Here is a 26,864-nt window from a genome sequence, read left to right on the forward strand (position 1 = left end):
TACATAAAAAAAATAATAATAATAACATGCAGGCCTTAGCTATATTTCAGTAGGCCTAGCCTATTCCATGCTCTTAACCTCGATAACATTATCGAATTAAGCCTTTATTATCGATCTCACGACGTGCGGAGATAAAATGACATAGTTGTACAGTCAGAACTGGATATAAAACAATATTACAGAAGTGACGCCTGCTTAAAAAACGCAATAGGCTATATGAAAACAGGCTATAGAAATCAATATACAAATCCTAAAGCGCGAGAGCCTATCATCCACCTTTGCATTTTCCGGGTTTGTAACCTTTTCTGGCACAAGGAATCTCAGCCATCCAGAGCCTAAAATAAAACATGCTTACATTTCCCAATGAACATTATTGCATTATGCCAAATAAATGTTGACCCAGTTTCTCATTTAACTGTACCTTTATGTCTTCTGCCATGTTCTGGATTCATCATGCAGTTGTAACGATTGTCCAAATCTATCTTTTGTGTAGGCTATATACGGAGAGACGCAATGAATCAGCTGATTAGAAACATTAGTAGAACATTTTTAAATAGGCCTACATTTTATTGTATAAATGTTGTTTTATATATTAGTCCATGTTGAAAGCTTGCAAGGGTGTAACTCACCACATATGGACATTTCTTATCAGACGACTAACTAAAAACTCAGTTAAACATCATACTATGGGCTAAAGAAAAAATAACTGGAAATCATCTGACACAGGGTCGCATCTGGAACATCTGTTGTGACAAGCCTATCTTTTGTGTAAATTGTTCTTGCTTGGCACGTCCAAAGACAGCTCTTCTAAAAAAAAAAAAAAAAAAAAAATAGATATTAAGGTGGACCAACCCTGCAAAGATGTTTACCTACAGCCGTGCACGTGTTTCACATTTTCCCGCGTTTCTTCCAGCGAATTTGTGTTCCATTTGTCAACGCTGCATATAAAAACAAATCACCCCGTGCTTATCTCAGACAACAGAAATCGTTTCATTCCGACTGAGCTTGCCAACTTATAAATAATTTACTATAACACAACCAGTGTTGAGTTTCTCTCATTCAAAGGGCCATTTCCTCAGACTGTGATTACCTGGGATTATTATTTGTTTCCAAAAACTAACATCCATTCATCCAGTCTTACCTAAGAACCCAGAGTATATTTAAACCAGCAAAACATGCCATGTAGAGTCTGTTATGGGGGGACTATGAGTTTGTTTAAGCTGCTAGAATGGTCAGATGACCTCTGACCCCTCATGCTATAGACAGGCGTGTGTCTGTTGTTCAGTGAGCCGCAGGTTTTTGTCAGTGGCCCATGTCGAGGTTCTGCTTATACTGACTGCTTAAGTGATCTATTATTGACTTGGGAGGTATAAGCTGAAATCTCCAGCAATAGACACTCATGTGCTTATTCACAGAACGGATGGAAGGCACCCCTGGCATGGCTTTGTTGTGCCCCCCCACCAAGTCTACAAAAGTAGGAAGTGATTACCAATCGGACAAGCTCTACAGAGGTCATGGACAAAGGTGCGTGAGGGTCCACAGATGACAAGGAGAAGGCTAATGACCAGGCGGACTGTGAAATGAACTGTTTTGTCTTCCTCTGCGACCGGCGACTCGCCCGCTGTTGTTTTTCCTTTAAAAGGATGGCCTCCAAGTTCCCCGAGCTTCCTGTACCGTCTGATGAGATATTCCAGTCTGGGTACGTCCCTAGAGACACGTGCTTTATGGGGCAGGACGGCTGTGGGCCGTTTGAAGTTCCACCGCCATCGCTCTGAGACTCATGATATCCCACTTAGCTTAGTACCATGGATGGCTATTATTACCGCATATACGCTGACAAAAATATTCACCTTCAAACTCTCTGCATGTTAGTCACCTAATATTCATGTCTGCTTTAAATAATCAGTTGAGTTTCCAAATACCATGTTTATCGTCTAAATATGAAAACCAACAGTTTTTGTATGAATCTTTATTATTTTTTTCACTGAAGAACACGGTAAGAATAGAGATAGTAATCGTAAGGATTGCATTGATTCTGGTTCCGAGTGATAATTCAGGTTGTTTAACTGTTCTATTAATGATTATTTTCATTTTTTTCAGTTAGAAACATTTGGAAGAAAGTAATGCAATATTTATCGCATTTACTGTCTTCAGTATAGCCAGAGTTAACAAATAATTGCAAAAACATGTATAACAAATAAGAAATCAAATCAATTAGATATCTTTAAAAAAAAAAAAAAACTTTTAATGACTTTTCACAGCAAATCATTAAAAGGTCATTCATTAAGGAATCAAACTACACTGGTCATGTTTGATTCACCAAAAAATAATCAGTTCATAAGAGTAATTCATTTGAAAACTGGTAACAGAATCAAAAGTGATTAAAATATATATTTTTAATGGAACTGGGTCTGAATAAGAATTGGCTATGAGTTATACTTTGGTTGGTTGGAATTGATTATACCTACTTAAAATTTATTTCAAAAATGAAAACCAAACAGTTGATGAACCTCATTGACGTCCATAGTATGGGGAAAATACTATGGAAGTCAATGGCTACTGACATTCTTCAAAATATCTTCTTTTGTGTTCAGAAGAAATCCATACAGGTTTGGAACAACACGAGGGTGAATAAATGGTGACAATTTTCATTTTTGGGTAAACTATCCCTTTAAGAACCTCATTTACAAATAGTGTAAACAATACTAGATATCAGTTTTCCTAATGTGTTACTTCAAGTCTTTATACACCAACACACACACATAGAAAAGAAAAGAAAAAGAAAACAAAAACAAAAAGTGCAAACTACTTTGCTGAGTGAGCCGTCCCGTTTTCGCAGAGCAAAAGCAATAAATACAAAAACGACTAGTTTGTCTTTTAGCCACATCCGAACACAGAGGTCAGCCTTGTCTTTAGGCTGAAAATAGAGCCGCCTTCATCAGCTCATGAGCTTAAAGGAAGAACGAAACGAAACTTGCTCAATGAATCTTTCTAACAAACAGGCCTGTCTGTGAAGCCTGAGCCCTTGTGATTAACCCTGTGTGATGTATGCAGGTCAGTCCAGAGGGCAATCTTAAACTCAGAGGCAGATTTAGAAAAACAGCGCTGGATTACTTTGCCGCTCAGGTGCGACTTCAAGAGCAAATACGCCTAGTATAGCACATCAACCTGGGGTAAAGCAAACATATCGGAGAGGACGGTTTAAGCTCTGCCTTTGACAATAAAACGCGTTTAAATAACTATTTGCCATTGTGGCAAACTGCAACAAAACACGGTGATGGAGTGTGTTTATATAAGCTGCTTTTGCTTGAGCATTTCACCAATAGGAACTCGTTCACGTGGACGCGTCAATAGCGGCAAACACTGCTGAACGTCTTGCTAAATGTGATGGTGTTGAAGCTCCACCTCCGAATGGCAGTCAGCCACTAATTTAGGCGCGTTCATTCAAAGAAAAATATATTAGCACCACGTTCAAGTATGTAAATAAAGTCAGAGTAATTTGCAACAATCAGTTTGAAGGAAATGGTAAAGTGGGCCTCAACTTTTGCTATATATAGACCACACACTGATCCGCTGGTCCTTAGACCCTGCGGCCAAAAGTCTCTGTGGGGGGTCCTGATGGTCTGAGAAGGCCACACTATTCACCACGTCAGTATGATGTTGCAGAACAGCCAGTGGCTTCAGTTTCTTCAAGCCAAACACTCTGATGTTGTTGTCCCAGCCCGCCGTTGCTAGGATCTTGCCGTCGGCACGGATACGCAGCTGGGAGACCCCAGGATTGGTCATCTGAATGGAGTCGTGCATCTGCAAGGGAACACAAGTCAGACATTAATCCAAATGAGCCGCAATAGACAAATGCAGGACTTTAATTAACAAACGGCCCCATTGGAGTTCACGCTTTTCCGTCTCAGGCGGGTAGAAAGGATTAGAGTTGAAATGCACGACGCATAAACTATTTACCAGACACAAATGAGCTTGTTGTTTAATGACCTGAGCAAGAGCAAATTTAGATCCGTAAAAAGAATGGGGCAGAGCGCGAGAGCGATTCCCCACCAGCCACCTTTGGCTGATCTGATGATTGAGCCGCAAATGAACGGCTAAATAGCTGTTGAACCTGGCAGAGGAAATCCGTGCGCGACTCCAGCGCCTCAATCATCGGCCGTAAAACATTCGAGCACGAGCAAAACGCTACGCGCATGACTATTTGGCTTGGAGCAAGAGGCGTTGGAGGTGGGGTGAGTTACCTTTGTCACCGTGCGAGGACTGTTTTCGCTGAAATCTTTGTTTGTGAAGGCCTTGTTGTTTTAACAATCTCTGGTGAATTACATTTGCATTGAAAGGTCTGGTCAACAGTGCAAGGGAAGCAAACTCTGGCTAAAGATTACCTTCCCTTGCTCTCTGTGATCTACAGTGGCCAGGAGACCAGATAAATCTCGGTAATGGGCAACAATGTGACATATAAAGTATTACCGAGAGCTCATTATCTTCGGCCCCTCTCCTTTAAGGACGTTCAAGGTATTTCCTGGAGAAAAGCACACACGTGTTCTAAGTGTGTGTGCGCGAGCGTACGAGCCGTCTCTCCACGGGATGCATCTGGTCCCGAAGCTGGAATCGAACTGGACAGCGTAAAATTGACTTCATAAGCGGTGTCCAGAGAGACTAATGGCTCTCATGCGGGAGAAGACAGTGAAGAATTTGTCGGCGTGCTCCTGTTTCTGCCTGGAAAATCAGAGCCAGTCACTCCTGCATGTGGAAGATATAAGCCAGTCAGGTATTCCTGACCCAAGCGGATAGAAGAATGCACCGGGAAAACCGTCCCTAACATTATTCTTTAACAGTGAAGCAAAAACAAGACTCTAGCATTACTTTTGTTCATATCTGAAATCAACTCGCATTATAGTCCAAATTAAAAATTTTGGAGAATGGTAATGATGTCACCTGCGAGCAGAAACTTTCCCACAAAGGGAAAAGGAGAAAGACGGGTTTGCGTGCTGCGGCCAAGAGGGACGGGGGAGAAAGATGAATCGCTCCGAGCCGAGGTTGGTATGCCTGAACTAAACGCCCATCTGGTCCATATTACAGAGTTGATAATGATGGGTTAATGTGTCTATCTGTGTTTGTTATGCTTCCCATAGTTTGTGTCAGGAAAATACATTAATTTAATTAAGAGGTCACAGCAAAGCGATAAAAAAGGTAAATGGGTGTTTATAAAGTGAGCTGCGAGGCCTGTATCATGAAATAACCATTAGAAAACCATGATTTACAGATTGCCACACTTTCGTTTTTGAACGATAATCGTATGAACTGAATTTTCCTACAACTTTCACTATTCCAGGGAGTTTAAAAACAGAAGTTCTTTTGTTTACTCCAAGAGTCTTGCTAAATTAGCACGGCTGGCTATGGCTTTTTCACACAAATGCAGAATTTAAATGGTGTGTCTACCCCATACTCAATCTCGTTCAAATTCAATATGGAAGCATTCATACCAAACACAGCCTTTAGAGTCTGAGAAATGTCATATCATTAGCTTTCATTTATGGAATCTATTCTCCATGGGTTTAGATCCTCTACAATGAACTTACAGACATCAAAGAGGTCAGTCTTTATGAACTATCCTTCATTTCTCTGTAGGATTATTGATTCCTGATGGGGTATACATAGCAAACGGATCTATGCACGCAACGTACACACATATGCTAGTCCTGTTGACGATTAACCAAAAACAAACCTCAAAACCTTGCCTTAGGCCCAATGGTGGACTGGAGGACAACACATCTACTTGGTTATACTACATCAAGACCAATAAATCGTCACAGGAATGAGTCCTAAAACCCAGAAAAGAAATAGAATTTTTGCACTTCTAGTTCAATCGTCCCAAAGTCAATAGTTTACTATGTTTTATGTGTCTTGAAAAAGACATTTGCTAACAAGTTAGCTAAATGGGACTTTCATCTACTCACTAGTCTGCTTCCACAGCCACGTTGTGTTTATACTCAGGCTCTTACACACAATTCTAACTCAAACTTTCCAACTTGTAGATTTTAAATAAAGACGGAAAGTTGTCAGAAGCTTAGTGTTGGTAGTGTTGAAGTTATGCAAACATGGGGTAGTACTTTAAAGCCTAACCTTAGCTCTTTCCTTCTGGCGATTGAATTTAGGCTTCATTAAAGTTGGGTTTGTTTATGAATATTAAACATGTAAGAATCTTAAAATTCGTTGGTCACCTTTTTTTATTATCGAAAATTCAAAGAAATCCTATTGGCTTTTTGTCGAGGGAACCATGGTGATGCTAACTTCCGGCTTGGCCTACAAAAACACGGAATTCCTGTAGCACTTTATTTTAAAGAAAGTTAACCTTGATCATTTTTGGAAGCAATGCAATGGGACACGGGTGCACGATGACTCACAGCGCACTTGGTTGCACAGCCAATTAAAAAGCTAAGTGCGAACGATTTTTGGCAGCAACGGAACGGGATGTTCAAAGCACAGTATGTTGCTTTCTCCAGCATGGACTTGGCAGACTCAACTGACTTCACACTGATCCACTGAAACCAGTTATCATCACTTGTCCACTTGAGCCTGACAATCCAGTACAGATGAGGGGTGTGTTTGCATTTTCCGGCGACAGCGCTTTACAACACACTCCTTTCGCTTTTAATCGCGTTTTTTTTTTAACATGCACCTCTCAATTGGGCATTACACCTAGTGGACACCTGAACAAAAAAACATGTTAGCACAAGAGCATGAAAAAAGGGAAATCAATACCTAATATTATTGACGAAAGCAAAGGAATTCACAAAGCATCCTGCTTCCTCATTCCAAGACACCCCTTGATAGGGCAGTTGAGTGCTGACAGATGCTGGATACTTGAAGCACGGAGCCTGGTGTGGTGCAGGACGGGTAGTAGGAGGGAGGGCTGTTTAATTGAGAGGAGCGGTAGGAATGTAGGTATTGAATATGAAGAGATGTGGAGATCCACCTGTGAGTGCTGTCAGCACGTCTCCAACAGCATGCACAGACAGCCATGCTTGATTTGCAGTAATCTTTACACACATACAGCAACCATCTCTGCCTCACCCTCTAAAATCTTGTCCATCTACATCTGTCAATAGTCAGGAGCGCAGACAACCACCCATAGCCAAATCTTGATCAACAAACGTCTTGCCTTTGCCATCACACACACTGTTGGGATCACACATGCAAAGCGATACGCAAGCGTAATCACTCTTAGTCAAGCCTGTGTGACAGATGCGGCTGCTGAATTCCACCACCACGGCTATCATATCCATGAGCGAGTGTGGAACGGCGGGCCACCCCAGGCGAACCACTGTTTATCTTTGCTTGATAAAAACCGCAACCCTTTCTTCAGCTCACATACATCATATTACAGAACACTTCTCTGCAAAATGATGAAACTGAAAGGTTTCTTATCTACACATTTACTAATCAATTTATTTTTCTATTTCACAACGATAACGACGGTAGACGAAAAATGCTCTTCATGACAATATATATATTTTTTTTACTGTTGCAAGAAATGGGACGAGACAAAAATAACACAACACTATATTAACACTGCATTAATGTTTGTTTGTTTTTTGATCCAAAGGAATATATGACTGTCTAAAACAATCCAATAGTAGAGAATATTTTCAGGAATTGACCCGCTTGACACCGAATAAACTCCAGTAAAATGAAGCGGTTTGCTATCAATTCACCCAAATGCATCCTATACAGATATGAGATTAATCAGAGACACACTACCTTTCAAAAGTTTGGAGTCGGTATGATATTTTAATGTTTTTACAAGAAATCTCTTATGCCCACTAAGACTGAATATATTTGATACTGATGGCAAACTTTAAAGGTATACACACCGTAAATGTAACTTCACTTGCATCTGCACAAAATGAGGTTGAGTAAATGATGAAATTATTATTTTTTTGGTTAAATTATACTTTAAGCTTTAAACATTAATAACATGTAAATAATTAATAAAATATTTGGTCAAATTTTGCACTCTCTCAAACTAAAATTCTATTTTTAACAACTAAAATTAGATACCATTTTAGCATCTAAGTCAGAGTAAAACTGACAAAATTATAATTTTCTTCAAAATTCAAACTTTGACAGAAACCAATGAAAGAAAAAAAGAAAAGAAAACGAATGATGCTGATAGTGTTAGCGTTTTCCGCAGCGTGCGCTTTTCGGCAGCATGTTAAGGTCGGACGGTGTAAGACCCTGTTGCTTCATCTCTTCTCAGCCTTTCGTAGAGCCTCCCACTGTGAACTACTGTTCCTTTTATTGCAGATGTGTTTTTTGTTTGGTTAGCAGCCTGCGGGGTTTTGATGTTTTTATTACCTCTCGCGGGTCGTTCGTCAAGCGGGGCGAGCGAGAGGAGCAGCCACCCGGCAGATACCCCCAGCTCTACCGCCACACAAAAATACTCCTGTGGGAAGAGCTCGCAGCGGCTGTCTGGACGTCACACTGCGCTGCACTTCGGGGTAATTTAAAAGCCCCGGCAGACTCCTTTTCCGAGCTCCTCTTTTTTTAGGCCCTCTCCGCCAAGAATTACATTTTAAATCAATTTTTTTTCGACGTGCAAAATAAACTGAACCGTCGATACAGATCCTATTTTGTGAATAAACGCTTATTACTGCAAATACATTTTGCGTGCTAGACAAAATAGAGAGGAAGGTTTGGGAATATTTCTAATTCACCCATTCATGTGTAAAAGGCACTGGAAAGAATAACAATCCATGCGCAGGACTGGAGTGTTGTATATCAGAGCTTTTTCACACAGATTTTCTAGCCGAATATGAAATATTGAATCTGTAAGACCCTCAAATCAGCAGAGAATATGACCGCTAATGAGGCATTACCTTTCAGATGAGTAAAGTGTTATGCAAGATAAAACACGGCTCTGGTGTGTGCTCATTTTTTAAGAATGCTGTGTAAATATAAATATAAAAGCGTTTGTGTGCGCACAGTATTGTGGGAGAAGAGATGTTTTTGTCACGGGGAAAATCTGGCCTAGAACTACAGTATGACATCAGAGCGTAGCAGAGAGTTGCCAATCTAAAGTAAAAGAGACTGATTTATTATATAACAGACATGAGGAAACTTCAAATTCAAGCCAAATACTTTCCAAGTGTACCAGGAGGTGTGTGTCTACATGGCCACGTACACACCCCTGCTAAATACACTCCTCAATACTGTTCACTGTCCACTACTAAAGGCTGGAATTCACTACACAACATTTGTTCAGATATTTGCCGCGATTTGCATGCTGGACGAGCTGGCAATAGTTGCAGAAGGTCTGCGGCAGTCAGATGTTGAGCAGTCGGAGTTGACATATTTAGCCAACCGTGCTGAGAATTCAGGGCCGAGAACGGTTTGTAATCGTGCCGTGCTGAACCAAGCTCAAGTGGAAATATAACTGGAACCATTCCTTACAGGTTTTTTGTGCAAAAAGCAGCTTATGAGCCTGAGTTGTTTAGTGTATGAAGCCCTGTTTTCCTCTGTAACCAAAGCTGGCAAGTGCATGATGCCTAGTGTTTTAAAATCTGGGCAGATTTTAAAACTCATGTAGTGTATTTCAGCCTTAAATCGTTCTGCACACGCCTTGTTTGATTATTTACAGTTTGAATTTTAATTAAATCTTTGTAGAGAACCGAACTGAACAACCAGTTGCTAATTGGATAGATGGCAGTTTACTATTAAATGACCAAAAATAGCTAACACTAAATGGGTTAAACTGTTGGCATCCTTGTTTCTTATCTACAAAAGACAAAGAAATGACAAAACATTGCTATGATTATCATTTTGCAACTGAAAAGGCATTCGCAACCCATTTTACTTAATGTAACTTTTTAAAGTGAAACTAAATGTTTACCAAAAAAACAAGAACATGGACCTGAAAAGTGGATGCCCTGTAACAGAATGTGAGTTTGCAGTCAAAAGGGGAGGACTAAAATACCCTGTTAAAATATTGATGCAATCAAATTTTGAGAGGGCTTTTTGACCGAACTTTGAGGCTGAAGGTCAAGTTCACCTTTGAGAGCATCTCGACGTATCCCAATGCTAACGCTTCTTTTCGAAATTTAAAGCAATTTGTGATTATTGCTGTCCTTTATTAAAATAACTCAAACTAAATAACTGCATTAACTATTGGAAAGTTTGGTTTTAGAAAGGCTATATTACTTACAACAGTATCCTAAAAAAATGCATATATAGCCATTTCCATATTGGTTAACATTAATGCTATTTAACCATTAACCAATAGTCCACAAGACCTTGGTGAAATCAGACAAAAGAGAAAGTCAATTTAGAGGTGTAGCAAGCACTGATCACAAGTGGATGATGCTAAATACAGGTGTAAACGGGGTCTAAAAGTTTTAAGCTCGTCAACTTTCGACCACTTCCAGAGGTAGTCGAAAACGCATTAGACCGGATTGCTTTTGTGGTGTAGATGCTCATGTGTTTGAATGCATTCGAACAGCCACAAAAGACCACCAACTCTCCGCCTACTGACCAAATGCATAAACATTATGGGAAGCGCAGTAGCCAGACATGATTTAAACTTTGTCGACTAAAGACGACCTAAGTTTGGTTTGAAGATGAAAAACGTACCAAGCACAAAGTTCTCTCACCATTCCTGATTTCTAACATGCACTCACCTTGTTCGGTGTGGTTTTGCGGCTATCAGAACAGAAACGAAAGCTGATGCTCACCTTATGTTTTTCCGTGAGCTTAATGCGTCCATTAGATCAAAATATATAAAAAAGTCCATACATTTACACTCTCATAGACCCTCCCCCCCTTGAAGTGGTTGAAAGTGGACAAAAGAGACAGATTTAAAAAAAACAGGTGTAAACGGGAATCGGTCTCCCTCGTCTACTTGTGATCTGATCGACCAAAACGCATCTTAAAACCAGGTGTAAACAGGGCCTTTGATAATTTCACTGAAAAAACATTCACTGACGAAAAGTTCTCAATAAGAAAAGTTTGTGAGGATAGTAAAGAGGCTCAGTTTTGAGTTCATGTTAAATTAACCTGAAGGTTTTGCTGGTTGTCAAATGTCCAGGATTGGAGAATCTTCTCTGAAGATCCAGAAATGCCTTTCTGCCTGCATACATCAACGTCTAGACACATGACTGGCTCAGGATGCGCCTTCAGACAGCTGAACGGACGGCGATGGGAAACATCCCATAACACCAGAGAGCCGTCCTCATACCCGGCACACAGAACTGGACCAGAATCAGCCTAGATAGAGAGAAACAAACAGAAGATGTGAGGACATGTGAGAATAATGGAGATCCAAGAAAAGGAGTGTAGAAATACTGAAGGGGGAGGTAGAGAGAGGAACAGAGACAAACAGAAGCTCATGGCAGCAGTGTTTATCAGAGGTTATCAGACTGCTCATGCTCTGATGAACCACAGCATTAATCATCTGATGCTGCCTTTAGCCAATCACAGGACATGTCACTGTACACTTCATTATATGCATATGTGTATATAATGTACACAATCATACTGTGTGTGTGTGTGTGTGTGTGTGTGTGTGTGTGTATGTACACATATATACATACACATATACATACTGTACATATATAGCCTTTAAAGTATTTTAGTAAATATATGTTGGTGAATATTACTGTAATAGCACAGTTTCTGCATTCAAAATGATTAAATTTCATCCTTGTGTTAATTTAGTTAAAACAGTGTGGATAATCAACATTATATTAAAAATATATATAATATAATATAAATATAATATATAAATAAATAAATACTCAACATTTTAGAGCAAATACGGAGATATCAAATAGTTGGAAAAAAGAGAATTTTTGGCTATATCACCCAGCCCCAAAAAAGTTTTAGATATACAATACATAAATGAAATAAAATAAAATAAGAATTGCTCAACATTTCAGAGCAAATACATAAACAGAGATATATTAAATATTATATATTTTTTGTGGCCAATAACACCCAGCCCTACTCAAAAGCTCTAGTGAGTGAATGAACACACAAGTAGACAGACATATTTGCAAACCATAAACAGAAAAGTCTCTGAAAAATATTTGCATATAACACCCATAACTGCTTGAACGCGTCACTACAAATCTTCGCTCTGAGCCCTCGGTCATTTTATACCGCCACAATCAGTGTGACCTCTAACTTCCTGTAACACTCTCAGACCTTTTTTCACTTAACCGCAAAAAAAGCGACAGCTCAGGTGCATGTGCTTGTTTGTTTACTCAGATTTACAGCACCTCCGAGGTTCCCCGCTCATTATCTGCAAGGAGAAGCGCTCGAGCTACACGGCTACACGCAGTATATTGTCTCATAAATCAGTTTAGCGGATAAAAGCAGAATGAGGGAGCTGATAAAAGCCTACAGTCTCATAACTCAGAACAGAGCTGCAGGCGTGCTGTCTACACAACAAGATTTACAACGGAGGTGTCCTTCCCCTCCTTTCTCAGATACACAACGAATACACACACATACACCCCTCCTCCAGAAGATCATTCATCTCCTTGTGCAAGTGACAACACAGCGGTGCCATTTACCACACTTGGTTTACACTACGTTGTGTATGCATCAATCACAATAAAAACACTTGTTAAATAATATACACTTTTATTGGCTTTTCTTATAATTTTTTAGAAACAAGAAACACTGTTGGAGTCAGTATGATTTTTAAAGAAATTAATACTTTATCCAGCAAGGATGCATTCAACTAACTGAATGAAAAGTGACAAGAGGACATTCATAATGCTACAATAAATGCTGTTCTTATATTCAAGAATCCTGAAAAAAAGTACCAGTTTCCACAAAAATATTAAGCAGCACAACCGTTTTCAACAGTGTTAATAATAAGAAATGTTTCTTGAGCATCAAATCAGCATATTAGAATGATTTCTGAAGGATCATGTGACACAATATTTCACAATATTTTAGTTTTTCCTGAATTTTTGATAAAATAAGAGATTTTCATCAAAGCCAAACACAAACACACAACAAAATTACATGAATTAATAAAATAAATAAAAGGTGGCAGACTGTTTTCGCTTGGGTTTTACCTACAGAAGGATGAGGAATCTTTACAAATCATCTGCCCTTGGGCAATGGTAGTGTACTTGGTACAGGCAAAGCTGGCAAGAGAAAAATTCTTTCCATATGTGCAAGGGCCCAAAAGTTGGGACTCATTTTCCCCCCTTCTCCACCTCGTCTTTTTTCGCAAAGACCGTCCTCTCTTTGCACAGTATATTTCTTTTTCCTGCTACGCTTAAACAAAATTCCCCCTCGAATCACTAATGCCATGTAAACACATCACCGTGAAAGTGTATTAGGATGAAATAAAAAATAAAACAACTGGAAATCAATCCCCAAGCCTCATAGACAGTTGTTAAGCATTACCGTCTGTTGCCCTCTGGCCCCTGCACTTCAGTTAAGTGTAGGTGCTCCCTGATTGATGATGTCACAGGTCAAGGGGCATGGAACCCTGGGTAGACACCTAATTCATTATATCCTCCATGGCTGGTCTACAAGAGGGCGCTTTAGCCGGATTAGGACTCGAGCTTCAGGGAAAGATTCATCATCCCAACAGCTGCATCAGATGGATGCTCCAGACTGAAGCCACAACAGAACGGAGGGGATGAGAGGAGAGCGGTGGCGTTCCACTGGATGGCAACAAGTCGCCATGCACCAGCGAAGCCCCCGCTGAGTGGGAAACCACAGAGTTGATCCCGGCAGAGACCCTCCTCGCATCTCTGGGGGCTTTCAAAGGAAGACCGGGAGAGAGGAGCTCCTCTAGGTCAAGTCGTGTGAAGGACTGTGGGTGGCGTGTGTGTAAGCCACACCTGAACAAGGGCGAACAGATGTGCTACAGGGTTACTAGAATATGCAACACGCTGATGAAAGCGAAAGCGGTTTACGGGGCTATAATGAGGAGTACAAAGAAACGCAAACGCTTAAGGAGAGGACATATGGAGCAGAGATGGTGGAGGGTGATGTCAGGGGGATTTTGATGGATATCTGAACATCACTGCATCCCTGACATCAGGCTTGTCCAATCTCACCCAGTAGGCTTACATGTGCAGTTATAATTAAGCTACACCAGAGGGGCTTTTTATTTTCATAGTCAATCTATATACTATATATCTGTCCAAGTAACAGATATATGTAGATAAGCTGGATGAAGCTGAGCTACAATTACATTATCTGCCTATTCAACTTCACAATGGACTGGTACAATTTTAGTATGATTAAAGCATTTCAATTATACACACACACACACACATATTTGCCTAAATTGAATATGTAAAGTGCAAGTAAAATAAGGAAGTGATAATACTAAAACTGACCAATTCATAATTATTTAATTGTTATGGTCAATTACTGGTAAATTCCAAATTATGTTGTGCAAAAAACAAACACTAAAAATACAGCTATAAATTAATGTTGCCATTAGAAAATTAAAAAGCATAATTTAAAGAATGAAAGAAATTAAATTTGAGATGCTGATGGTGATTTAAGTGAGTGCTAAATAAATAACTACTGTAAACAATTAAATATCCAATATTGACTGCAGTTTATATTTTTAGCTTACATTTTGTGTGATTTTGTTCATTATATTAGCTTTTTTTATTTTTTATATTTCTGTGTAGCTTTCATTTATTTTTATTTGAGTAATTTTAGTACTTCAACTTATTTTATTTCAGTTAGTGGGCCAAGGCAAAATTTTCGTTCATGTTTTCATCTAATATTTATACTTTATTTCAGCTTTATTTAAGTTAACAAAAATGAATTAAAAATTGTTTTTAATAGTTTTAGTTAACAAAAACACTGAATTGATCAACAGGGAAATAAATTAAAAATCACGGCTGCACTTAAGTTTACAGTAATATAAGGTAACTACATGGGTTAAGGTTAGGTTTAGGGGAAGGTTCAGGGTGAGTACCTAGTTAATACCCAGTTATTGCAATTACTATAATAAGTACAAAGTATGTACATAGGGAAAATTAAGAGTAACACTTTATGTTAGTGTCCTTGTTACATATGTTACATGCACTTACCATACTAATAACAGTGAATTATGCATAATTACATGCAACTAACCCTCAACCAAACCCTAATCCTATCCTAAACCTATAGTAAGTACATGTAGGTAATTACTACTATATGATTATACTGTAACAATGACACCTTAAAATAAAGTGTAACCAAATAAAGTGCCTACAAAATCCCCAATATCTGCCACCGATATCAGTACAGTATATCATGCATCTCTAATATTACAGCACTGACTGAGACGCTTCTAACCAATCATAAGCCACGTGGATCTATAAGAACAAAGAAGAGGGAGACAGTCAAAAAGTGCCAAGTGAGTCTCAAGCCAAACCCCAAAAAAGCATTACTTAATATGGCATTTAATCCGTTCCGATAGTCAGAAAGACAATAAATCTGTTTTATTGGAGACGTGTTCAAAGAGAAGAGTGAGGAGGATAGCGATCATCTGTGTGTGTGTGTGTGAGGTTGAGGAAACGGCAGTCTGCACCAGCAGGGATCATGAGGATAACAAGACAACCGCTTCATGATTGATTGACGCCAGGAGCGAGCAATGTGTTACAGCCGCTGGGGAAGTGACCGGGCCAAGTGTGCCCACACTGAAAGAGGACTGCTTAACACGTTCACGCTGGGTTCCTCATCTGGGTAGACGGGTACCTCTGAACTGAGCATGACAGTAACATATCTCCCTGTCTGAGCAAATGAAAGACGACAGCTTGGAGCGATTCACTGCCGCCCAGGGTCCTGCTGTTAGATGTCAGCACCTACCTGTGGGGCGCCCCATTAATAATGCATAATTATCAATTCTAATCGAGGCAGGCGGCACTAAGAGCCCCACTGTCTACACAAGACAGACAGAAAGGATGAGGGAATGTTGGTGAAAAACAAACAGAATTACAACACCGATAAAACCAGCCAAAGCGCCTGAGGCCAGAGCCGTCTTCATCAAGCGCTTTGATTAGCGCTGCCAATTAACTGCGAGGAAACTCCTCCTTGCTGTCAACTGACCTGAGATTAACTCAGGGTACAGATGGAAAACTCGGAAATACTAGAAAAGAGATATTAATTATCAGTGAAAATAATTATAGGTCTCTTTATTGGAAGCAAAAAAAATTGTTTCAGATGCATTTACAAAACACACATGGGCAGCTGATATATGGCACTGAAGCAAAGTTGTTCCAAACACTATGATTACAATGCAGCGGGGGTAGAGGGGGGAGGAAAAGCCCGGACAGGTCGCATCCATAAATCAGATAAGTTCTGTTGCTTTACACACTTGCCAACTGCTCAGTTACCCTGAGAGCTCTTGGTTTACTTGTCAGTACCTCAAAAGGCAACACTTGGCAATGCCGAAATTTAAAACAACCACTATTACAAACCTGGGAAAATCTGACACTGCTTTTAAAGTGGGGGAGGGGGATTAATTTATAAAGCCACTAAACTTTATCATCACACATTATATTGTTGAAAGGCTATTATATTTTGTGCAGGCAATTAGCTTTATTTGTTGTAAATAAAAAAAGCCTGACAATGTCACTGCTAAATGCCTATACATATAAATACCTATTGTGGTATATATACTGACGCCCCCAACTCGTAAACTCGGGAAAAGCAAGAGCTTCCCATTTATATTTATGACATTGTGGTGATGTTCATGTGTGTTCAACTCGTGAAAACAATCTTTTCTACATGACTTGAATGCACTATAACTACTGTACTTTTTTTAACATTAGAATGGTGCAAGTAATCCAGTAAACCTCAACAGTGCAAAAAGATATTTTAAGTATACTCCCAGTTAAAAATCCTAATTTATTTATATATTTATAATCTAAAGTTAATGAAAAATTTAATAGACTAATAATGCCAGCATTACATAAAACAAATCACTGTCATTCTCCATAATTTATATAGTGGCGGCTGATTAAGTATTTTAAGCATACTTCCGGACATATGTAGTGTCGTGACTCTTACCTGCCACATCTTCATACACATGAGCATCCCCAGCTTTGAATCTGGTTTGAGAGTGCACACTGGAGTCCAGCTCCTCATATCCACCACGCTCACCTGAAAAATATCATACACATTAAAAGCTTCAAATTTTCAGTGTTGTATTTTTCCCAAGAGCAGTTTCAGAAAAAAAATCTTCTAGGTTTACGGGAGTCACCACTATTAATGTTGAAATACTGCAAGTTGAATGCACATCCAGACTAAAATTAGTGATACCCTCCAAATAATCTATATTCAAATGAATGCACTGCACAGATGTGTATGAGACAACAGTCCTGTTAGTTTGCCATGATGCATGTTCACAGGTGGTAAGTGAGTGCAGACAACATTGGGCTGGTTGCCAGCAGCTTCCCACTTTCCTGCGCTCTGCCTGTCTCGACTCGTTGGACTCCAAACAGAGGCAATTGATTTAAAACACAACAGTTTCCAACACAGAAGGGCCACAACCATTAATAATAATAATAAGTAACTGACCCACTAATGTTTCTGACTAACAACATAAAAATGGTGCGATGAGCATTGGTGAACATGCATAGAGATTGTCTCAAAATGCCCAAAATGTCAGAATGCCATTGCATTTAACAACAAAATATCAAAACAAGAGGCATTTGCGAATGAATGATTGGCCTCAAGGTGATTTTTAGTGGATGTATGAAGTCAGTTCTCCTCAAGTTCATACAGAACTAACCACAGGTGGAGTTCATCACATTATCCATGAACCTGATCTAGTAGTGTTTGACACCCAGAAAGTTTCCTTTATCCACTTTATCTCAATTTTGAACACTTTTTGGTGACATCTTATGCTTGAAAAGTGTGCTTGGTTTAATATATTATCTAATGCAATGACTTTCAATGTTTTTTAATGGTGTTTAAGTGTCCAAATGCTTCTGGGGTCACTGTATATGACATACATACAATGTAATAACCCCTGAGTAACTGGTCCAGGCCCATATGTCTTAGGATTGCAGATGCAGCAATGATTAAGAATCATTCTAATCAAGTTCAATTTAACATCTCTGACTTCAGACCAATTCATATTTTAACACTAAGACACATCTGTACGTTCTACATGTGTTTACGCCTGTAACTATAAACAGTAGAGAAGGGCAGCTCTCATCCCCCCAGGTTAAAGAGAGAGAGAGAGAGAGTCGATAAATAACAGCGAGTCTATTAATTAAAGCCCTACACTGTCAGCCTTACTGGAACGCTAAACATGAAAGCCTCCAAAAACACCGGAAGACACAGATGAGGTCGAGTTCCGGACTCCCAGCATGCCTTGCAGCATTGTTATTTGTTTTAAGAGACGTATAGTGGTGTAGTTTGCCTGCAGTTATCTTGTGACGGTTATTACCTTGACAGGCTTTTGACAAGGCCTTCATTAGTTAGTACAAGGTGGGAGGGGGATGTAAGAGTGCTATAAATGCCAGACCTAATGTTTCCATATGCTTGAGCACTATGGGGAAAAGAGTACACTGGGTAGTGCACACTACATTGCATATTAAGTTATATATATGCTCCTATTTACCCCTTTTTCACCAAAATGGTAGATATTTAAACTATGGAAGTTTGTTTAAGCCACAGAATAAAAACAAAATACAATAACTGCGACTTTATATCTCGCAATTCTGACTTTATATCTCACAATTCTGAAAAAAAAAAAAAGTTGTCAGAATTGCGAGATATAAACTCACAATTGCGTGTTATAAATTCAGAATTGTGAGACATAAACTTGCAATAGTGAAAAAAAAAGTCAGAATTGTGAGATAAAAAGTCACAGCTCGCTTTTGAATGTTTTATTCTGTGACGGAAAAAAGCTTCCGTAATAAACACTTAATATCAAACATTATTTTAACTACTTTATAAATGTATTAATTTCATATTTTTATTATTATGTATTTAAATAAACATGTATTGATTTTTTTTTAAATACATAGAAATATAAAAATTAAGATTATTTAAAGATATACATACATACTATATATATATATATATATATATATATATATATATATATATATATATATATATATATATATATATATATATATATATACACACATACATACACACAAACACACACACACACACACAGTATATATAAAATAAAATGGGAATTTGAAAAAATGGATTTTTATTTCTCAGCTGGATGAGGAAAAAAATGTTGCAATGTGACAAAAATGGAAAATGTGGCTTGGAGCATCGACGGCTTACACTGACGTCAGCTTTGTTGATTGTAACGGTAGCGATCTAGTTCGGTTTTGTTTCAATATAACAGTGGCAGGGGGCATGGAGTGATGAAATAAAGAGGAAGGGAGATAGATGCATTTGGAGCATTGTAGGGAAAAGGACGAGGATAACAGCAATATTGAAGCTCTGTGTTAGGTCTGGCTGCAGGGCTGCTGGTAGCTGAAGCATGGTAAATGTAGATCGAGTGACAGCTCAAGCTCTCTCGAGTGAGTAACTGGCAGACTGAACAGTGAAACATGAATCTGGATGCAATAAAAGCCAGGACAGAGCAGAACTCACACTCTCTGCTCTCTGTTGTCTGCTTGACTGCCCAAATCACACCTCCGGTCTGACTGAATCTTACCTAAAATGACCACTACCAACTAGAATCAACATGATTTCAATATTTAGCTATTTTGAAATCTGATACTGAATTATATATGAAACTGCTTGGTTAATTAATTAAACATACACTACCATTCAAAAGTCTGAGGTTGGTAAGATTTGTGGGCAGTAAGCAGCCATTTTCACTGCGGCACCCGGGGAGTGATTGGGGGTTAGGTGCCATGCTCAAGGGCATCTCAGTCATTTCCTGCCGGTATTGAGAATCAAACCCACAACCTTTGGGTTACCAGTCTGACACTCTAACCATTAGGCCATGCCTGCCTCTAAAATAAACAAATAAATAATAATTGTAAAAAATATACAGAAATATGTACAGAAGGTGTGGTTTGCCCAGGGCGACATTCAAGCTAGAACTACCACTGCCATTGAATTATAGAATCTTTTAATTGGTCACTGGCTAAAATCCAACTATTGATGACAGTACCTTAAGCAACTAAATTTATTCTGGAGTGTTGGTGGGCACTGTCCTGGGATGTGTGTGATGAAGCTATTATCTCTGCAGTCACTCACCTCCTCCATATGTTCTGTGGGGTGGGCCAGTAGAGCGGATCCGGGCCGGGACTCCAGCAGAGAGCACTGACTGAACCCCACACTGCCCGTGAGGAGAGAGTCCGTCACTGTGCTGCGGTCTTCGGACAGATCCCACACACACACCTGCATGTCTCGACCCTGACTGACAGCCACAGACACAAACACACGCACACGCACACCAGAACAAAAACACAAACCTATCATAGCAATCACACTGAATATCACAAATTAATTGAACCAGTTCGGCCAGATCTTGTCCTAGACTAAGACAGTAGAGAGAGGGGACTGAAAATGTAAAACAGAGAAGGGGAAAGTGATCCACACACAGTCCAGATTTGAAGTGGAGGCCACAGTCCAAGTCTCTCCTGCATGAGCATCACAGCTTATTTGATGCATGCGTTTTAGATGGTCACATAATAATGCACAGTTTGATAGGCTACGCAGTGACACACATCTTAGGCCCTGTTTATACCTAGTATTAAGATGCATTTGGTTGATCGGATCACAAGCGGATGGTGCTAAATTCCAGAGGTAGTCGAAAACGCATTCGACCAGATTGCTTTCATAGTGTAAACGCTCATGTGGTCAAAAGCGCTCGAACAGCAAAAAAAATCCACCAACTCTCTGCCTACTGAATGCGTAAACATTACGGGAACTGCACTAGCCAGACGGGATTTAAACTTTGTCAGCTTGAGACCCAAGTTTGGTTTGAAGGCGAAAAACTTGCCAAGCACAAAGTTCTCTCACAATTTCTAACAGGCGATCCGATCGAACCAAAAACACATCTTAATACCAGGTGTAAACAGGGCCATACCCCCCTCTCCTCTACCTGATGAGGCTGCTGCTGCTGTCTTTGAAGGTGTGGAGCCAGATAACAGAGTTCCCAGCATGGCTCTCTAAAACATGTTCTGCTCTCCTAGTGGTCAGGTTCCAGACATGGATTGCACCTTTACCTGACCTAAAGCACACAAGCATCAAGATTACCATAAACATGACAGTTTTAAGGCAACCAAAATGTTGAAGGTTCATATAATAAGTTGGCACCAACCCAGAGTACAGAAATGGGGGTCCATCTCCACCACAGCAGAAGTGAAGGGTGTTCACTGCAGCCCCTGAACCCCTCAGGATGTACAGCGGGTCTGGAGGAGGGCGGGACATCACCACAGTAACATCAGTGATCTTTATCCTAGGATTTTGTAGCAGTTTGCCTAAAATAAATCAAATCCTGACATTCAAAAAAAATAGAAAAATGTATCGACCACATGACCAGCACAGGTGGAATTTGTTTACACAACTTCCTCATAATTATTAGCACCAGCCCCTATGAATACACCGATATCTCTTGGTTAACACTGTAAACAATAAAAGCCTTTGGGCAAAAGGAAGATGTGATCATGTTATTTTTTTCCCTTGTCTTCGTTCTCCTTTGTAAACCCTATTGCTCAATGCGTCATAAATCATAGCGAGACAACTTAATCACTGTAAACAGACTGGAAACAGCCTTTTTAATTTTTATTTTCATCAACAGCAAAAAAAAAAAAAAAGGGTTTCAAAGCACATGCAAGCGCAAACGGCGCTGATGGCTGCAGGGAGGGCCACAGTTGAGATGCAACAGACCACAAAAATCCAGACGGAAATTAGACGATTAGATGTCAGCGACAAATCCCTTTCAAACGGCTGCAAAAAGCTACATCTGTTGAGGTCTTCATAAAAGAAAACGTTCAAAATTTGACACATTGATGTGGTTTTGAGCCTGCAAGACGTCATAAGATGTCAGTTTCAAGTTTCGACTCACCTTAGAAATGCTTCAGGTACTTGACACAGAGAAAAGTTTCATAACCATAATATTAGAAATTAAACCATTTAAAAGGGAAGCGAAAAATTACACCAATTAAACAAACACAATTAAATAAAAATAACTACATAACCACAGACTGAGCCAGGTTCGTCCTTTGAGTGGTGACTGATATTGCTGATTTAAGATATGGAGCCGCTCGGTTAATGAAGACCCTTCTGCTCAGTGTCATCTCTGGTCACCTCTGCCCTTGCGCTGAAACCGGACCCACAGGTATTTTGGGGTAGCTCATTTCGGAAGGTTAGTGGTTAAATTGTGCATGTTAATCTGTCAAGCGGAGATTCTTCACTGCCCTACCTTCCTAATTAAGAGTCGAGCCCCCAGCCGCCCCATATGAACCCCTCACAAAGGGGACAGTCACTAAACGCCCCTCTAGTTTCTTACAGGAGAGCTGGGAGGGAGGCAGTGGGATTAGAACCCGTGACTATCAGTCGCCATCAGGCCTGTATAGGAGCCAGACCCTGTCTACTGCACATATAGGGGTTGAAATTAAAACTCTGGTTTGGGGAACTGTCTATCCAGCTGAATTAGATCTAAAACTAAAGCCATTTCCCTTAATAGTGCAGTTAGAAATGATTGAAAATGGCCAAAAAATTGCAATAGGGCCTTTGACTTGCTAACTGTGACCCCTTTTTTTGAGCATAGATCTGAACTTAAATTCATGAATGCTTTGGAATACAGGTTGGTCTCTTTTTAAAGAAGACTCTCGGAACTTAGATTGTTCGATTGGAACTTGCACACACAATACTGAAACAATGTAAATTGAAATAATGTATATTGTAAAAAGTGCTTTACAAATAAATATGACTTGACTTTATACACATATAATTATACAAACATCACGACAATTTGGCTTAAAGAGCAGTGAAGGTCTCCAGCCACAAGGGGATCATGGGTAAGTGAGGAATACTAATACATCTTAAACTAGCTTCTAGTGTTAGCAAAAAAAAAAAAAAAATCCTGACATTCAACTAGTACTGTTTTCCTTTTCTTTACGCTTTTTTGAATATTACCTTTCATGCAGTGTGTAATACAGCTGTATGTGAAAATGTCTGCAAAGTTTTAAAGATATATTTGTACGACAAATAATTGTTTTGTCTCCTAAAAGAAAGAACTGATTCTGAACTGTTGTTGTCTTGTCAGCAATTCCAGCCTCACTTCCTGTTACATACCTACACAAAAATGTAACAAATTCGCATAATGCCAGCATATGGTCTTCATAGGCTGCCTGCGAACGTCGTAACTTTGACCCACTCTCAAACACTGTAGTAGAAGCTGAGGCCTGGAAAAGTTTGATTTGTGTTGTTGACATGCACTTTGCAGGCATTTCAAAAGTCAAGTCAAGTCACATTTATTTATATAGCCTTTTTAGAATACAGATTGTTTCAAAGCAGATTTACAGAGATAACAGGAAAGAAATGCAAAAAAGTTTGTTTCCAGAAGAAAGTAGCATCACAGTCTGGCTTAAGTAAGTTCAGTGATGTTTGATTTTTGTTTTAAAAAAGTTATTAATTTAGTTCATTTATATATTTATATAGCCGCTCTGGAGTAAATCGTGATGTCATCGTTCAGCTCAGTTCAGTTCATGTATAATAGTGTCAATGCAGGCAGATCAATATTATTGTTGAATATTAAATTAAATGTTAAATTTAATGTCCCCAGCTAAGAAAGCCAAGCCAATGGCAACAAAGGTGGAAAAAAGGCGACAGTGGCAAGGAACCAAAACTCCATTAGGGCAGAATGGAGAAAAAAACCTTGGGAGAAACCAGGCTCAGTCGGGGCGCCAGTTCTCCTCTGGCCAATGTGTGAACAGTGTATGATTATGATTAAATTGTCAAAACCATGAGGACTCTCGCTGGAATTGAAACGAAAAACCGACGCCATCTTTCGTATCAATGTGTATACAAGGAGGAAGCTTTATATTCAGATATGGTAATACGCATTTCCTTTCCAACACGTGCTGTGAGCTGTAGACCAATCACAATAGACTGGGCTGTCCGAAAGGAGGGGTTTAGAGAGACTGAGTTTTTGAACAAACCATTTTAAGACTCTTTGAGAAATGAGGTGCTGTAGACTTTATTATGAGAAAATTAAAGTGTTTTTTTGACCTTGGATGGGATGCATGGAAACCGATTGTAGAAGGCCTCCTGCAGGCCTACAAAATAAAATTAAGAATTTCAAATTTCAAAGATAATATGGGCACCTTAAACTTTAATAACCCCCCTCCCCCAACCAAAAAAAAACAAAACAAAAAAAAAACTGGAGGAATGCACTATCGGACGATCGTCCATATGACAGTGAGGTTTTCATAGGTTTGAAGAGGATTAACATGCCCGTATTGTGAAGTTCACTGACACACGGGTCTGGAAACGCATATTCTCGTTGTGCAAACACGACGCATCAAAACATACCTCTGCCATACAGTGCTGACAGTCAGAGATGGAGAGAAATAAAGATATGTATGGAGTGGAAAAACAGGCTGAGGAACTAGGCCAAAGAGTCAAGAAAGATCATTATTTCATAGAGGATAGAGACATGGATAGAGACAGAGGAGAGCAGAATGCATACAGAGTTATGGTTTGGGGGGGGGGTTCATTTGCTGGCATTATTAAATTGTATAATGTATATTTCAAGGGATACGTCTCCCAAAAATAAAGATTTCATCGTCATTTATTCACCCTTATGTCATTCCAATCCAAACCTGTATACACTTATTTTGAAACTATATCGGGTGCAAACGACATTGATTGGACCCCATTGACTTTCAATTGTATGGACAAAAAACAAATCATATATTTTATCCTTCGGATGAGACGTTAAACCGAGGTCCTGACTCTCTGTGGTCATTAAAAATCCCAGGATGTCCTTCGAAAAGAGTAGGGGTGTAACCCCGGCATCCTGGCCAAATTTGCCCCTTGGCCTCTGTCCATCATGGCCTCCTAATCATCCCCATATACTGACTGGCTTCATCACTCTGTCTCCTCTCCACCAGTAAGCTGGTGTGTGGTGGGCGTTCTGGCGCAATATGGCTGCCGTCGCATCATCCAGGTGGATGCTGCACATTGGTGGTGGTTGAGGAGATTCCCCCTTCCATGTAAAGCGCTTTGAGTACCTAGAAAAGCGCTATATAAATGTAACGAATTATTATTATTATTATTATGCTTGGTTACATATATATATATATATATATATATATATATATATATATATATATATATATATATATATATATATATATATATATTCATACTGTATTTTTGATATCCATCCAAAATATAAATTTTTACCTCACACCAGATATTTCCCTCAACAGTGATATAATGTTATTATTACATCTGGCAGCAAAGCCATGATTATGAGTCACGATCGTTGAATCATTATTATTATGAATGTCAATATTGTGCATAATTATTTAGGATCTGTAATTAAATGTACAAGCAAAAGCAGATATGAAATGAGAATGCCTGTTTCTGATGGGAGGAAAGAGAGAGCGTTTTTCAGCTCTCTTGGTGTAACAGATAAGACAGCTCCAGTAATCTGACTCTAAGACTCTGGATAAAGGCAGTTTGTCTCTTCGTGGGCCGTCTGTCAACACCTGCTTGGTAATTAGGCCTAATTATGAGAGAGAGTTCGCTTCCCCTTCATGTTATTAAATAAGAAGCAGCCACGTCAGCCAGGTATCTCTCAACACAGGCAAAGGGCTGGCGACCTTCAGATCAAACACAGGCTCTATCTGTGCCCCCTGTGCTGCGACTTCTACCGGAGGAGGGGGAGCAGCAGTCATTTTAATGTGGGCTTCAAAGATCGAGGATAGGCGGTCCGCATTCCTCTCTCTGTGGAATCAGTGGATTCAGTGATGGGCAGCCACACACCTCTGCCCAAACCACTGTCATGTGCTGCCATTCATAAATAAGCCCAACTAAGATCCTGCAGATTGTGGGAATATAGAATGTGATTACCGCTGCCCTCGTGGAGCAGGTGGATGCCATCTTTAAAGCGCAGCTGTGACAAAGCATTATGGGAAACTTAAAAAAATAAAAAGTCTGAGAAGAAGGCTTATTACCTTGCGTTTGATTTTCAGGAGCTGTGTCCTTGTGGTTAGTGCATTGAGGTGTGCACACAGGAGATGCAAGTTAAGTTCTAGCATTATTATTTTGTGTTCTCCATTTTCTTCCCTGTAAATAAAAACGTCGCAAAAGGCCAAAAAGATTGTGCTATTTTCATTTGTTTCATTTTTCATTTGTTTTACTGTCCACCAGGCAAAAATCATGTAGGCTTAGGGTGTGTTCACACTTTGCAGATATGGTTTAATTAAAACGAAAGGTCCAACTGCAGTTCGTTTAAATTGATGTGCATGCAAATTGGATTTGCTTTCGCAGTGCAGAAAACAGCGTCTTCTTGACATGTCGACAGTAGGAACCAAACCGTTCCAAGCCTCAGCTACAACTAGTGTTTGAAAGCATGTCTTAAGCCACGTTTCCACCGCAGGAACTTTCCCCAGGAAGTAGGAACTTTGGGGTGGTACTCGGTGTGTTTACACCGCAGGAACCAGGGTCTAAATGAAGTTACGGGAAAATATTTACCCCTCTGAAAGTCCCTGCTCGCAAGGTAGAACTTTTTCAAAGTTCAGGAACTTTCATGGGTGGGACTTGGGTAATGCCGCATTTTGATTGGTTGACTCCACGCAGCATTTTATTCAACCACCATCTGTTGCGGTGCGTGCAGTAACAGTCGTCTGCTATTCGAATCAACGATGGAGTTTAAA

The 26,864-nt window shown here is 39.6% G+C and overlaps 1 protein-coding gene across 2 annotated transcripts in view; it reads right to left on the minus strand.

Annotated features, from left to right (window-relative positions):
• Window positions 1-1,961: 1,961 nt before the first annotated feature.
• gnb1l (guanine nucleotide binding protein (G protein), beta polypeptide 1-like) overlaps window positions 1,962-26,864 on the minus strand; it is a 29,181-nt gene continuing 4,278 nt past the window's right edge. For both annotated transcript variants that reach the window (XM_084114120.1, XM_084114121.1), the window contains exons 2-7: window positions 21,293-21,452; window positions 21,074-21,202; window positions 20,224-20,386; window positions 17,047-17,139; window positions 11,056-11,265; window positions 1,962-3,804 (exon numbers count right to left, since the gene is read on the minus strand). In XM_084114120.1, the coding sequence (XP_083970246.1) occupies window positions 3,538-3,804; window positions 11,056-11,265; window positions 17,047-17,139; window positions 20,224-20,386; window positions 21,074-21,202; window positions 21,293-21,402 (972 nt within the window). In that variant the 5' untranslated portion in view covers window positions 21,403-21,452 and the 3' untranslated portion in view covers window positions 1,962-3,537. The remainder of the gene's footprint in view (window positions 3,805-11,055; window positions 11,266-17,046; window positions 17,140-20,223; window positions 20,387-21,073; window positions 21,203-21,292; window positions 21,453-26,864) is intronic.

This window comes from Abramis brama, assembly GCF_963993115.1.
Source record: "Abramis brama genome assembly, chromosome: 5".
In the NCBI taxonomy this organism is placed as follows: domain Eukaryota; kingdom Metazoa; phylum Chordata; class Actinopteri; order Cypriniformes; family Leuciscidae; genus Abramis; species Abramis brama.